This window comes from Hemiscyllium ocellatum, chromosome 23 (genome assembly GCF_020745735.1).
Source record: "Hemiscyllium ocellatum isolate sHemOce1 chromosome 23, sHemOce1.pat.X.cur, whole genome shotgun sequence".
NCBI lineage: Eukaryota > Metazoa > Chordata > Chondrichthyes > Orectolobiformes > Hemiscylliidae > Hemiscyllium > Hemiscyllium ocellatum.
Window position 1 is genome coordinate 25892786 of NC_083423.1, and position 15606 is coordinate 25908391.

Sequence of the window (15606 nt, forward strand, 5' to 3'; positions counted from 1 at the left end):
AAAGGCTCTTTAATACACTCACATCAATATAATAAAAAAACTATTTCTAAATAAAAAAAACACGTTTAAATGGAGATTTTCCCCCTTGTTCCCAGGGGGTATCACTTCCTTTCTAAAAGTCCATCGTATCCTCTCCCAACCAGTGCTCCACCCTTGACCCAGGCACTCCTCAATAGGATGAGGAAAATTCAAATATACTACAGAGCTAGAGTTAACAGTGAGCACTCTACCCCCACCCCATCCCTCCCACCCACCCACACCAACACCTGGATATATTTGGTAATGTTAATACCATGTGTAAACATATACAACTATAAAATTACAGCCTCAACAAGTAATAATTAAATATAATAATACAAAATAACAGGGGAAAACAACCCTGCTCCTAAAGACAGAAATAAAATAGGATAAGGTAACCTCCTCCCCTCACCAACATTAACTAGATCCACCCCCCCCCCCCCCCCACCCCCCCCGGCCTATATATACATACATTAAAAAAAGGGGAGAAAATCACTAAGTAGAGAACAAATAAATAAATTCCTCTCCCCTCCCCACCCCACCCCCGAAGATAATATTAAACAGTAAGGTAAAGAAAGGGATTAATATTTTAAAAAGGGGGTGTAAACCGGAGTGGGGGGAGAGTAATACAACATTAATTATCTCTTACAATTTATCTAAGAGAATCCAAAAATTCCTTGGCCTTTTCCGGCTATCTGAAGTTATCTACAGACCCTTCATGGTTAAAATGTAGTGTCTCTGGGTAGCGCAAGGAGTACTGAATATTTAAGTCCCTTAAACACTTCTTCGCTTCATCAAAAGCCTTCCTCTTTCGGACCAGAGCTGGGGAAAAGTCCTGGAATAACATAATCTTGGATCCTTTACATATCATGGTTTGGGATCTTTCCCAAGATTTCTGGAGGCTTCTAAGAACATCTGCCTCTCCTTATAGCTCTGCAGCCAGAACGGGACCGGGCGGGGGCGCTGGTTCGAGCTGGGCCTGCATATTGCAACCTGGTAGGCCCATTCCACACTTACCTGGCCTGATCCAGCCTCCAGATTTAACAGCTGGGCAAGCCACTGTTTGAGAAATGCTGTAAGCTGGCCTTCCTCTTCCCGTTCGGGAATGCCCAACAAACGAATATTTTTTCAACGACCTCAATTGTCAAGGTCATCAATGTGATTCTCTAAGGCCCAGACTCGCTGTTCGAGAGTCCGGACCGATTCACGGCCGATTCTGCTATAGTCTCGGAGGTCACAGCCTTTAGCTCCGCCCCTCTGACTCGGCGCTCAATTTCCTCGATGTCTCGGTCGTGCTTTTGTAACGTGGCCAAGAGTGAGTCCCATTGGCTCTGAGACTCTTCGATGAAGGCGTTGATATTCGCATCGAGTTTAGAGATTATTTCCGCGAGGCTCACCACCATAGGTAAGTCCCCTGGGGTGGCTGCGGATGCCTCTGCTACAGCTGGAGAGGGTGGGGGTGGGCTTCCTGCCTGCTGAGAACTTTGGGCTCCCTTCCCTTTAGTCATTTTTACTAGAGATTAAATTGTTTAAATTCAGTACTAAGCAACTAATTACATTAAGTAAAAACTATTTTAAATGATTTGGTGAGTGTGGGTGAGGCGGGTGACCCACTTTGCTCAAGTCTTGGGAGGAGCACTATAGACTCAGACTTGCTGGGTCGCTGCCATCTTGGATCCCCCTGATGACAGCAATATTAATAGAAAAATGATTGACAGGGTCAGTCTTGGTGTTCCACATCCATAACATTCCCCTGCACCAGCTCAACGGAAACCCTCACTCACTTATATGTTTACTCAAGAGTCAACAACAGTTGGTTCTGCTATAACATGTGTTCCTTCAACACAAATTGGCTTTAATGTGATTGAAGAATTTAGACAGTTATTGTAGAATGCAAACTTTCATTACCTGTATTGCTTATAATACGATTCTGGCCCCATTAGTTTAAATGGTGTGGCTATTGTGCAATTTTCTTATAACGCAAGATCGCACGAGAATGGAATGATCACATTATATCAGAAGAGACTGTGTTCCAATGTTTTATTGGTCTACCTCCTGACATGCATCCTCAATAAACATGAGCTCTAACTTAGCTACACAGCTTATATTTTATTCTCACTAAGTATCATTCGTTTATCACCCCTGTACTTCCTGGCCACAAGTCTCAATTTTAAAATTATCAGCCTCATTTACATGTACTCTGTTATCTCTTCCCATCTCACCTCTGTTACTTTCTCTGACTCTATAACTCTGAGATCTTGGCAGTATCTAATTCTGGCCTTCTGAGTATCCTAGGTTTTTTTTTTAACTTCACCATTAGTCTCCATACCTTCACCTGCCCCATGCTAAACAATGGAAATCATTCTCTAATCCTTTCTGCTTCTCTACACCAAATCCTCATTATCCATTGGGAATAGGGCTATGGACTTCCCACATGGATACCAGTGCAATGTATCTGTCCTATCTCTCAGAAAGGATTGTGCGATCAGACTGAATAAGTCAATGGTAAAAAAAAATGATGGGGTCTGGGTTCTAGGGTCAACCTTACCAGTATGCAGATCAACAAGTAGCGAATCAGCAGATAATGAGGAGTTAGCGTATTTCATTTCTCTAATATATTGCTTAAATTCCTTCTTTTTAACCAAGCTTTTGATCACCTCTCTGAATATCATCCGTTATTTATTAGAGAAATAAAATACATTCACTCCTCATTATCTGCTTATTCACTGCTTATTGATCTGCGTACTGGTGAGGTTGACCCCAGAGTATAGACCCCAGACCCCATTATTTTTGGTCACCTCTCTGAATATCATCCAGAGATGATGTGGGCGGGGAGGGGGGCGTGGTTAAAATTGCTGTTTAAATATAAGTTGTTATTATTGAGTTACAGTGACAATTTCAAATACCTTACGTGGGACTGGGGGATATTTTGCACAGTAGGCTTTTTAAGAAGGCAGTTGATAATAACAGTATTAATGAGATGATGATTGCCTTGAGGAAGACAGCAGTTGACAGTGTTACTGAATATTGGGCTAAGGAGTGATTGTTGAAAACTGTTTTGGGAGGATAGCAGTGCACCTAACGAGTTTCATTCAGAGGAAATGAGTCTCATGAGAGCTAGAAAGGACATTATGGTAACAATTTTAGCATGTTTTATTGATTAGATTAGATTAAATCTAATTAAAGTTAATGATTTAATGTATATAGCTCTATTGTACACCAGTGGCTTCATTCAGTTTTAACTTGCTGAAATATTTAATCTACATACCCAGTAAACCAAGGTTTCCAAAAGTGAGGGTTGACACCACACATGGGTCACCTGCACTCACAGTTCTCACTGAGGAAAGAAGCAATTTTACAATTTGCAAAATGGAATTATGGTGGGAAACTGTTTGAATACAATGGAATTATGGTGGGAAACCGTTTTGAATACAATGCCCTAAACTTTCAAGCAAAGAGACACCTCTGGAGAAAGTCAGCAGGTTTGGCAATATCTGTGGAGAGGGAAAAAGTTAGCATTTCAAGTCCAGTATGACTTCAGATCTTTCAAACTTCATTGTGGTCCCTTGTGCCTTGATAATGAAATTTAATGCAACAAGATTCAGAGCATTTTTGATCAGTGCTTAAAGATGCAGGTGCCAAATTTTAGCTTTGATGGGGTATAACTTATTTTAAATAGCAGCAAACAGACAGGATTGTCGCATATCTGAATTTGAAGCGCTGCCTGTATAAATTACCTGCTAATATAATTATAAAATATTGCAAAATGTTGAGTGACACATAGCCTTGATCCTAAGGACTTTGAGACTCTGCTGCTGAAATCAAATAAAGGTCCTGTACTTGCACTTACCAGCAGTAGGAGCTGTTCAGAACTTGTCCAGGAGATAGCTTCCTAATTGGCCTCTCCCACATTCACTATCCTATAAAGGATGGTAGGCGGGCTCTTCCTATTGGCAGTACAATCAGAGAGCAACAGTGTAGGAGCTTCAGTATCCCCATCAGGAGAGGTGCCGGCTGCTGCTATAGCTATTTGGTAACCACATGGGTGCCTCAACATTGAGACACTCTCACTAGCTGTACAGCAATGAAGGATAACATAAGATCATGGCTGGCATGTCCTTTGGGTCTGAGGGGGAAACCCCTACACTGGATAAAGATTGGCTGTGATTTCCTCATCTTTAGGGTATGAAACTTTTAATTTTGGGTCTTTTGTGTGCCACAAGGTTGTCACAACTATTGAGTTGACTGCCATAAGTGTGCCCCTAATTAGGGCATTAATGAGCATAATTAGTGACCTTCCCAGCCATTCGTGGGATAGTTCCTCAGCAACAGGATTCATCAAACCCACAATTATGAAACAGGGCAAATTCAGGTCATTGTTAGAACAAAACATACAATGCATCATCATAGTTAGTGTTCAAAAAGATCATTCTTTATTTGTTGTTGATTTGTCACTTCCTCATTTATTTTTCTATTACTTTCTACACAATGCACTGGTATTAAAATGTAAATGAAAATACTAGAGGTACTACTTTAGTAATGTAATGGCATTATGCCTTTATTGGCAGTATTCTTGTTCTCATCTTCAAATCAGACCAAGGTCAGACGTCCTGAAGTTACATCAGCAACACAGACACCTTGTCAATTTGTCTTTTTCTTGGAATTTTTACATGGATGATGATCTTAGGGAGCTTGTACTACTGGTTATGGGCCCACTGGTGTCAAATCAGCCCTATCCATGAATGGTAAATTCTCCCACAGCAGTTTCAGGTAAAAGTGTTGTTGCTGCTCAGAGAAATTGATTCTATCATTCCTCTTCTTTTCTATTTCATGCTGGCTCTTTGCCCAGTCTCAAAATTGCCTGTAGCATTCTTGAAGTTGAATCTCCAGGCAACGTCATCTATGGGCTGCCTTTCACACTGGCGATTATCAATGTGACGTACAGGGAGAAATTTCCTTAGGGAGTTCTTGAAACATTTGCATGTGGTCTGTATGTTCCTTTTAATAGTGGTCAGCACTCCATATAGTGCAGTTTGGGATGGGTGACTATCGTCACTCTGAGCAACATAACCTATCCAACACAGTTAGCTTTGAAGGAGGATGGCATCAATGCTGGTGAAGTTGGCTGTTTCCCAGACTTCAGTGTTTGTGATGTGGTCTTGTCAGTAGATCTTAAGCACTATCTCTGCAACATTCTCAACACCCTGAGGACAATTTAACTTTTAAAACCATGCCAACTATCTTAATTGTTCAAGGTTTGGAAGACAACTTGTCAAGAATGATGAATTTCATCAATTTTATTTTAAAACAACTTGAAGAATAAGCTATAGTTCATTTTCTGATGAATGCTGCTGCATAATGTTTCTCCTCAAAGGTACGCTTCAGGAATTGCAGGAAGCTTGTGTGTTATTCTTCAAAAGGTGAATTTTGTTTTTTTTTAGCCAAGGTTTTATGTTTTGTTGAAGGAGTTATTCTGTTTGCAAACACAGAAATATTCAAATGCAACCACTGATTGCAAAACAAACAAAATCCCATCTTTCCCATTCATTATAATCTTTTTGAATATCACAGTGCATTTCCCATTTTGCATCTTTTCTACTCAAGTACCTACATTAAACGGTCATTAAACCAATAGATTTTGAGCTGTACTTATCCATTGTTACAGTTTGGTTAGCTTTCTTTCAGCTTAATACTTGAGAATTATTTAATTGGCTGCTTGAAACAAATGGGCTTACAGTTTTCTAATGTTGCACGTATGACATTTTACATTGGGCTATGTTTTACCATTTGTGTTGTTGATCAGATAACTAATTATATGTCAGTTTTCCAGATGTGTGACAGATTGAAAATTCTTCTTGTAGATATCCACCTAAATATATTAATATATTGACGTTGTGGTATATTGGGTTCTTTTATGATGGTTTTCAATTGAACCCCAGGTGAAGCTCCATCCTTTCATTGTCGTGTTCTGGGATTGACTCCAACTGAGTCCATCAAAATGAAAGTCTCTCATTTCACTCCTGATTCCTGTAATAATCTAGTGTGAAATGGAGTTGGAGAATCTCAAAGTTATTTCTGGCAAGCATGTGCATGAACATGATAAGACTGTTCATACCTTTTGAGGTCATGAGCTTGGGTGTACACATTTTAAGCAGGAAGAGGTAGGTTGGTATAACAGAACGTACAGACCATTATTCCAACCAGCTTCGCCAGATGTTCCCAGTTTATTTTGCTGAGGTGTCTCTCCCTTTGGAAATGTGTGTCTCATTTACATATTGCTCCCTTCTTTCTCCCTACCTCATTCACAATTCAGCTAATTAGTAGTGCTTAGAATACTTAGGAGCAAAATTGCTTCTCAATGTGCATTTTTGCTTGCATGCAAAATGTACATCCAAGCCCAATTTGAGGCACAATCACCTAGACTCAATCTGATCTGGAAGCAATAGCTTCCAGTGAGAGTATCATGCAGTTCTCCAGAGGGTGATCAGTTCCTGATTAGCATTTGCAAGGGACCTGTATGCCCATTTTAGGAAACCGATGATAAATTTGGCCAAAACCTGAGCATCAGTGTTCAGTTTTTGCAGGCCTGTCATGGTCTGATCAGTCATTTTGAAAGGAGCCAGTGAAGAACAAATAGGTTTTAGTTTTCTCCTTTTTTTATTTTAATGAACAGTCAGGAGGAGAACACTTGCTTCTTCAGCTCCATCCAAACCTCGTGAGCCCTGCAGCCCTCCAATAATTTACTTGTGGGCTAGCTCAGCAGATTTGGTGATAGACCCAACAGGTAACCTTCATCAAAATGTTATCCACAACTCAACTGCACTGTCGGAAATAATAAGACCCAAAACCCAATTGTCAATGGACTTCTAATCTCTGCTGCAGTTGCCTCATGTGCTTGAAAGGAATGTTGGGATAACCTGTTGCTTTGATATTTCGTTAAGTAGACTGAATATGCCAAAAACTGAATTCAGCCAATTTGGTATATTTTGGAAAATGTTAAAAAGGTGTTTATCATTTGGTTCAATTACTGTATATATTTTAAGTACATCTAAACCTGTGGTTGGATATTTTAGACAATGAATGAGAATACTGCAACAGCTCTGAAGGGCAGATTTTATGATTAACTAAATACAGCAAAACATTTTGAAGTATTAAAAAAAGTCATCCTTACCAAAAAGCCAAAGAACTGTGGAGGCAATCAAAAACGAAATCAAAAATTGCTAGAAAAACTCAGCAGGTCTGCATCTGTGGAGGAAAAGCGGAGTTAATGTTTCAGGCAATTTCTAATTTTGTTCACATCATCCTCACCTTGAGTTATTCAGATTGATCTGGACTTATAAAATTGACATAAAGAGGAATATGTTGAGGAAAATAACTTCTTATGGAAAGCGGGAACAGGACTTTCATCAGGGAGGTACACTGTCTCCCATTTTTAAAAATAAAGCATTGGATACTGAAGTGGCGCCTGTACTTCTGCAGGTAGCAAGGGCAGGTAGCCTGCCTGAAGAACTAACCTCCTGGTCAGCAACGGAGAGGCCACCTCCAAGTATCAAAACTCTGCTACCTGTTGAGATCTGGAAGCTTACTGAAAAATCCCAACAAATCTCCTTTAAGAGCATACTGAAGCCTGTTAATGACTTGTTTTGGTCACCTGCCACATGTGGGTAGGCAGCCTGGTCACCCTCAATTCCTATGTCACTGGAAAAATGAACAAGAGCAGGGATGGTGTTGAGGAATCAGTGTGCTCTTGTTTCTCTCTCTAGAGGCTCAATCAACTTCTGGATGCACTATTAGATATTCTACAATGCTAATGTATTGTATTTCTTTAAAACAAATCAACATGCAAAGATTTTTACTTTATTCTGTACAAATTTTGAATAAAATCTATTTGTTACTACACTTTCCATATCACTTAATATCTAGTTTTCAAATTACAGCTTGCTAATAGTCCAATAAAATAGAAATATGATTTTCATTAATTCTGTATAATTAAAGTAAGGAAATATTTCAGATTTTCTAGCTAGCAGGAATTTTTGAAATGCCAACATTAACTTTTTAGCCTATGCTTTTAGAAATAGCCTCAAGGAAAAACAGGTATGCAAAGAGGTTAATGGGGAGGGAGATGGAACTGGTGGAGATGCAATGAATTTGGCTGATGACCTTCATAGACCTTGCCAGTTATTATCCCATGGGAAATCTTCAAACCAATTCACACTATCTAACTGATTAGTGGTTAAATTAATTAATGTTAGCTGATCTCAGCTGGGCTTCCATTTGGTGTGCTCTTGGCAACTCCACAGCAATGAGTTAGGTGCAATGTTGTGTTGGTCACAGGGGAGTGATTGACAATGTTTTCTTCATTGCGTGAACTTGGGTTAGATGATTTATCATTCAGTGCAGACTATTCCCTATCTCATTTACTGCAGCAAGTGAAACGTGTCTAATCATGTGTAATGTTTCCATCAGTCACTTTCCTTCACCAAAGAAGAAGCCATAAATTTGGAGTCAGTTAAATTGCTCATAAATTATTTAAATTTTAAACAAATATGATTAAATTATCCTGGGTTTATTTTAGACTGCAAAGTCATAATAAAATAATTACACTGCAAAGCTCTCCTGCCAAGCACATAAGGCACAGAAGGTCAAGTTTACAGTTATCTGATACTTCCAGAAGCAAAACTTATCTTTGCAATTTAACTTGTATTGTAACTAGTGGTTTTAAAATTATTTATTTCTTTTCATTGAACTAGGCTTATGACTAATTTAAGAAATTATTTACTATTATTTTAAATAGATTGGTTTGAAAATAGCGAATGTGCGCTCAATGATACAATGTGATACAAGCTATCTCCTGAGCTGGAATCCACCTCCAGAGAATATTGACCACAGAAAAATGGAAGAACAAATTAATTTATCAAATGTTCTTAAGCAAATTGTGAGGCTTGGTTTTCTTTTACTACATTGCCCTAAGTTGTTAGCAAAAGGATAGTGTACCCTTGTCACTATACTTCACCCAAACCTGCCTTTGCCACAACAAGGGTATAAGTTCCTTTTGGAGTCAGAGAAGCAGCAGTGGGTACTTCTGTCTTTAGGTCCCAGGAAAGTTTCTTGTGTAGATATTGGACTAGCTTCTCCTGGAAAGAGAGACATCTCTGGCACAGAAAAATGGATCAAGACAATCAGTAGAATTTCTGCCTTAACATTTCTCTAGTCTGATTCTGCTTTGGATGGCACTGAATTTGGAAATAAAATGTGACTTTTGGAAATAAATGATTCTTTATGAGGATATTCTGCTGCTATCCTTGCAGGGCAAAGATTACATTATGGGCAATTTTAGCAAAAACTGAGGTTTGGAACTCTCCTGAGGCATGCATGGTCAAGGTACGATTCATGCTAGGGACTGTTTCCAAAAAAGAAATTTACCTTAATCAATAATATCATCTCATTCTGCAAAAAACAAATTAGACAATCCAGAAAAGCAATATAGGATTATGATAGGCAACGAGGCAAAGGTGGTAACTGATTTGAATGGTGTTAAAGATTTTATCAATTAGAAAAACCCACAATTGATTTGATTTTGTTAAATTGGTAATATTTTTCCTTTTTTTTATAAAACATGCATTGTTGGGTTTTGATTTTTTTTAAAGCTATAGACCATAGTTCTTCAGTGGTGGCACTGACTAACACAAATATCAATGATAGTAAGATGGGCAGCTAAACCTGATGTTAAAAAATATTGTATCATGTGTTTGGTGATAGTAACACAAAGTTATCTGTGATAGTGTGATTCAACTGGATTAGGATGTGGGGATCCTGTTTATCACAGGGAAGGCAACACAGACCAGAGCCAGTAGTGATGACTCAGGACATCACAAATGCATGCTATCCCCGCAAAACGAAGAAAAATCAGGAGGATTCATCCTGTTGAACTGAATGATAACCTGAGTTACCTCAGTCTGCATTTCATTGCTTCTTATTGTGTAAAAGAAGAAAAATGGCTAGCATTCTCAAAGTTCTCACAAAAATGAACTTTACAAATAAAGGTTACAAAAACGGCCCTGTTGGTAACTGGGCATGCAACATTTAAACTAAACACTAATGTTAAATATGAAAATCTCAGCTGTCTGTTACTGTGACCATGCATGTCCTGTTGTTTCTGTTTTTAAAAGTGATGTCAAGTTATGTGTGTTCTGCCTGAAGGTAGGTCCTTGGCTCAATGTCATCCTAAACCATTTTCCTTTGCAGCTTTATTTTAATCAATGGTAGTTTCCCATTACCTTGTGCCTCTTGAGGTTGGATGAGGAGCAAGGCCCAAGTCTACTTCAAATAAAATAAGAATTGAACCTGTGATGTTGGAATTATTCTGAACCAATATCTGGTCAGCATAGCTAATCTGCACATCAAAGAGTGAATATGCATTTCTGTTGCCGCCAAAAAATGCCATTTAGACATATCCCATCATGGAGAATAGACAAAGCATCTATGCAGTTAGCCTCTGGAAATGTTATTGTTCTACCTACCAAAAAACAGGAACTGTTCTAAACTATTTGTACTTTATAATAAAAATTGCCGTGTGCTAAAAACTGTTCTTAAATGAACTTCCAAATAAACCTGTTGGACTATAATATGGTGTTGTGTGATTTTTAACTTTGTCCACTAAAGTTTCCCCAATAGAATATGATTCCCCCAAGCAAGTGGAGATATTGTTACCTCAGAGACCTGAATTATTAAGAATTGCAAATCCTCAAACCTCAATTTTTCTATTAACTATATTTATTTTGTTTATACTGAGTAATAATTTTCATGTCAAATGCATTTATCACATGACAGCTCAGGAAATGAGGAACAAAAAGACACAAAGTTATGTTACAAATATCACAATTCAAAGTTAAAGCATCAAATACATTGAAAGGAAAGAAAGCCCCTCATGTCACACTGTTTTTCCCCAGAGCAGAAGCAAGAGATTTACAATTGCTTTTCTAGTTCAAGGATACTTGCTCCATAGTTACCTACGAATTGATTATTGGATGTGTCTATTTTACTTAGACCAGAGTGTCAACATTGGCTTGAAAGGAACAGACTAGATTAATTAACTTTCCTTCGATTGAGCTAAACATTATAAATGACCCAGACCTCAAACTAAATGTGACCAATGCCAAGTCATTAGTGCAGAGCTACTGAGAAGCTGAAACCTTGGAGATAATTTGTTCTCAGTTGCTTTCATGTAACTATTATTTTGCAAGTGAACATTTTGGGTTGTTAATAAGAAACAGCGATGCTGGAAATGGAATACAGTGAACACTTATTAGCCAGTGAACACTTATTAGCCAACACCAAGTGCCCTTGAACAGAATGACTTGCAAGGATATAGGATAGACGAGTGAGCATCTAGATCAAAGGACATTAGTGAACTAGATTTTTTTACAACAATTGATGATAGTTGTCATTTTGTCACCATTATTGAGACTAGCTTTATAATTCCAGGTTTATTTGTTGAAATTAAATTCCACCAACTAACAATGATGGAAATTTGAACTCCTGTCCCGAAAGTGATTATTATTAGTCTAGTGATGATATCATTACACCACAACATTTTAAGTATTATCTGGACATAAAGAGACTAAAGTTTGTTGCAATAATGTACCTCAGCACCAATTGTTGGAGGACATATTCTGTTGCATCTGAATAGTATTTTTCTATTTCCTGTCACATTCAACTTGTAATCTGTCTCAATAAGATTGCAATTAGTCCCAAAATAATACTGTTTCATGCATTTTTGATTATATCTGCCAGGAACTGGATTTGGACAGATCAACATTTATTTCATGAAAATGCCTTCCAACCAAATGGAAAAGAAGATAGTTATCAATTATTCTGGTTTAGATTTTAACCCATAGCCTGAAAGATCAGTGACCAATCAACTGCACAATCCAGTTTCTTGAATTACTTTATTGAGAATTCTGTCTTTAGTTTCATTCCAGCAATTATATCCATTTAATGTTTCTTTATTTCTCATTGCCACAGTTTCACTGGAGATTCTAAAACCAGTTCAAGCATGCGCTATGTTGAAACCCAGTCCATGCAAATTGGGGCCTCATATATGTTGCAGTTTAGCCTTGTGATGGGCTGTGGGAAGCTGTTTACACTGCATGTGGACAACCAAATCAGATTGGAGTACTCCACCAACCATGGCCTGACTTGGCACCTTGTGCAGGAGGTAAATATTTGAAATAAGTTTGTTAAAGTTTTGTGAGTTGCTTAGTGATATAGTCATAAAATTGCAGTTTATAGGAACGTACAAACAAAGACCAGACAATCAAACAAGTTTGTCCTGTATAGTTACAATATAATTACACATCATGATCCTCATGCTCCTACCTAATAACTTTCTAGCATGCACTGATTCACTTGATTTTATTTAAGCAATTCAATCCATTAAAAGTCAAAAATATTAAATTCTCCAAAATAAATAAATAAATGATAAATTTAGCATATTTTTCTTTGAAGAAAATTGAGGCACAGTTACAGTTCTTGCTCCAGAAGTATTTCCATCAAAAGTGGTAGGCTATTATGATTGCTGAATTTATCCCACTTTGAATTATCATCATTCCTGTCACTGTTCAAAATTAGTACAGTTTCATTTTAGTTTTTATCATAATCTTTTCAAAAGGAACTATTAGATGCAATGTTAAGCTTTGCAAAAGTTAAATGGGCGTACATTTTGCCTGAACTGTGTTATTAAACAAACTTTATATAAATATGGAAATATGTGGAGCCAGATGAACACTTATTTTATTGATTGCTAATGAAAGGTGACTCTGTGCAATGTCGTGAATGTTAAGACCCTAGATTGTATTTCAATGCTTTTTCAATCCTGAACCTTGTGCTACATCTTGTCATAGGTAACACTTAATAATGCCAGAAAGCATCTTACAATTTCCACGCACTGATCCTCTCAATCTCAGGACTTTCTCTGTGGTGTCAAAACTTAGAAATATGGAAAATAGGAGCAGGGGTAGGCCCTTTCCGCCATTCAGCGTGGTAATGAGGGATCCTGTATCTTAATACTATGCTCCTAAATTCTCTCCGCAAATCCCTAGATGCTTTGAGCCTCTAGAAATCTATCTACTTTATTCTTAAATATATTCAGTGACTTGCGATCCATAGCCTTTTGTGGTAGACCCCCCACTCCCAATAGGGGAGATATCACCTCTGCATGCAGTCTGTGCAGCTCTGTCTAAATTTTATGTTTTAATGAAATCAATTCTCATTCTTCCAAACTTCAGTGACTACTGCTCCAGTTGACTCAATCTCTCCTAGTAAGGCAAACCTGCCAGCCCAGGAATCAGTCTGATGAAAGTTATTAGCCCCTGGGGACTTATCAGCTTTCAGTTCCTTTAATCTTTCCAGCACTTTTTATTTTTTACTAATACTAATCTCCTTCAATTCCACAAGTTATACATGTTGTCTTCTGTGAAGACAGAACTAAAGTAGTTGTTTCGTTGCTCTGCCTTTCCCTTGTTCCCCATTATCAATTCTCCCAATTCAGATTGTAAGGAGTCTACATTTGTCAGCACTGATTCTTTTCTTTTTACTTACTTATAAATACTCTTACATTGTACTTTTATGTTCCTTGCAAATTTATTCTCACTCTATTCTTCAGCTCATAATCAAGTGCTTTGTCCACCTTTGCTGTATTCTGAACTGCTCCCAATCTGCAAGGTTGCTACTTTTTCTCGCACTTTATATCACTTCTCTTTAGGTATAATACTATCTTTCCTTTTTTTTTGGTTGGCCATAGTTAGGCCACTTTTCTTGCTGTGCTGTTTTCCCAAAACAAAGATATAGTTGTTGCAATGTATGTAATTGTTATAAAGTCATATAGCACAGAAACCGATCCCTTTGTCCAACCAGTCTATCATTGAATCTGTATGGTGGGGGAACAGGCCATTTGGCCCAACAAGTCCACACCAACCCTCCAAAGAGTAACCCACCCATTCCCCTACACTTTTACTCTATATTTTCCCTGACTAATGCACCTAACCTACATATCCTGAACACTATGGGCAATTTAGCTTGGTCAGTTCACCTAACCTGCACATCTTTGAATTATGGAAGGAAACCGGAACGCCTGGAGGAAACCCACGCAGTAGTGGGGAGAACATGCAAACTCCACACAGACAGTTGTCCGAGGCTGGTCCCTGGTGCTGTGAGGCAGCAGTGCTATCTATTGAGAACTGTGCTGCCAATTCTATATTGACCATAATCTCAAACTAAACTAGCACCACCTGCCTGCGCTTGACCCATAGGCCTCCAAACATTTCTTATTCATGTACTTATCTAAATGTCTTTTAAATGTTGTAACTGTGCCTGCATCCACCACTTTCTTTGGAGGTTCATTCCACACGGAAACAACTCTGTGTAAAAAGATTGCCCCTCTCATCTTTTATAAATCCTTCTCCTCTCACTTTAAAAATATGCCCCTAATCCTGAAATCCTGCACTCAAGGGAAAAGACTCCTGCCATGCACCTAATCTATACCTCTCATTATTTTATAAACCACTATCAACCTCGTACGCTCCAGTGAAAAAAGTTCCAGCCTATCTAGCCTCTCCTAAAAACTCAAACCCTCCATTCTCAGCAACATCCTGGTAAATGTCTTCTGAACCTTCTATGGTTTAATAATATTCTTCATATAACAGGGAGACCAGAATTGGACACAGTACTTCAGAAGAGGCCTTACTCACATCCTGTACAACCTCAACATAATGTCCTAATTCCTGTACGTAAAGATGTGAGCAATGAAGGCAAGCATGCTAAATGCCTTCTTAACCACCCTGTCCATATGTGATGCAAACTTCAAAGAATAACATAACTAAACCCCCTAGGTCTCTCTGTCTTAATCTGTCCCTCTTCCCAAAGCTTTATTTTGAATTGTATAAATTCTATCAATGTCTGTTTTATCAAAATGCAATACCTCACATTTATCCAAATGAAACTCCATCTGCCATTCTTCAGTCCATTGACCTAACTGATCAAGATCTCTTTGTAATCTTACATAACCTTCTTCACTATTCACTTTTCTACGAATCTTGTGTCTTCCGCAAACTGACTGATCATGTTCCTTAAGTATTAACCATTGCCTATCCACTGTCATGCCATTACATCAAATTAGAGCTGAAAATGCGTTGCTGGAAAAGCGCAGCAGGCCAGGCAGCATCCAAGGAATAGGAAATTCGACATTTCGGGCATAAGCCCTTCATCAGGAATGAGGAAAGTGTGTCCAGCAGGCTAAGATAAAAGGTAGGGAGGAGGGACTTAGGGGAGGGGCGATGGAGATGTGATCGGTGGAAGGAGGTCAAGGTGAGGGTGATAGGCCGGAGTGGGTGGGGGCGGAGAGGTCAGGAAGAAGATTGCAGGTTCGGAAGGCGGTGCTGAGTTCGAGGGATTCGACTGAGACAAGGTGGGGGGAGGAGAAATGAGGAAACTGGAGAAATCTGAGTTCATCCCTTGTGGTTGGAGGGTTCCCAGGCGGAAGATGAGGCGCTCTTCCTCCAATTGTCGTGTTGTTATGTTCTGGCGATGGAG

At 38.6% G+C, this 15606-nt stretch overlaps 1 protein-coding gene across 1 annotated transcript in view; it reads left to right on the forward strand.

The window, feature by feature from the left end:
- reln (reelin) overlaps positions 1 to 15606 on the forward strand; it is a 376824-nt gene that overhangs the window by 214753 nt on the left and 146465 nt on the right. The window contains exon 21 of the mRNA XM_060843157.1: positions 12043 to 12235. Coding sequence (XP_060699140.1) covers positions 12043 to 12235 — 193 coding nt within the window. The remainder of the gene's footprint in view (positions 1 to 12042; positions 12236 to 15606) is intronic.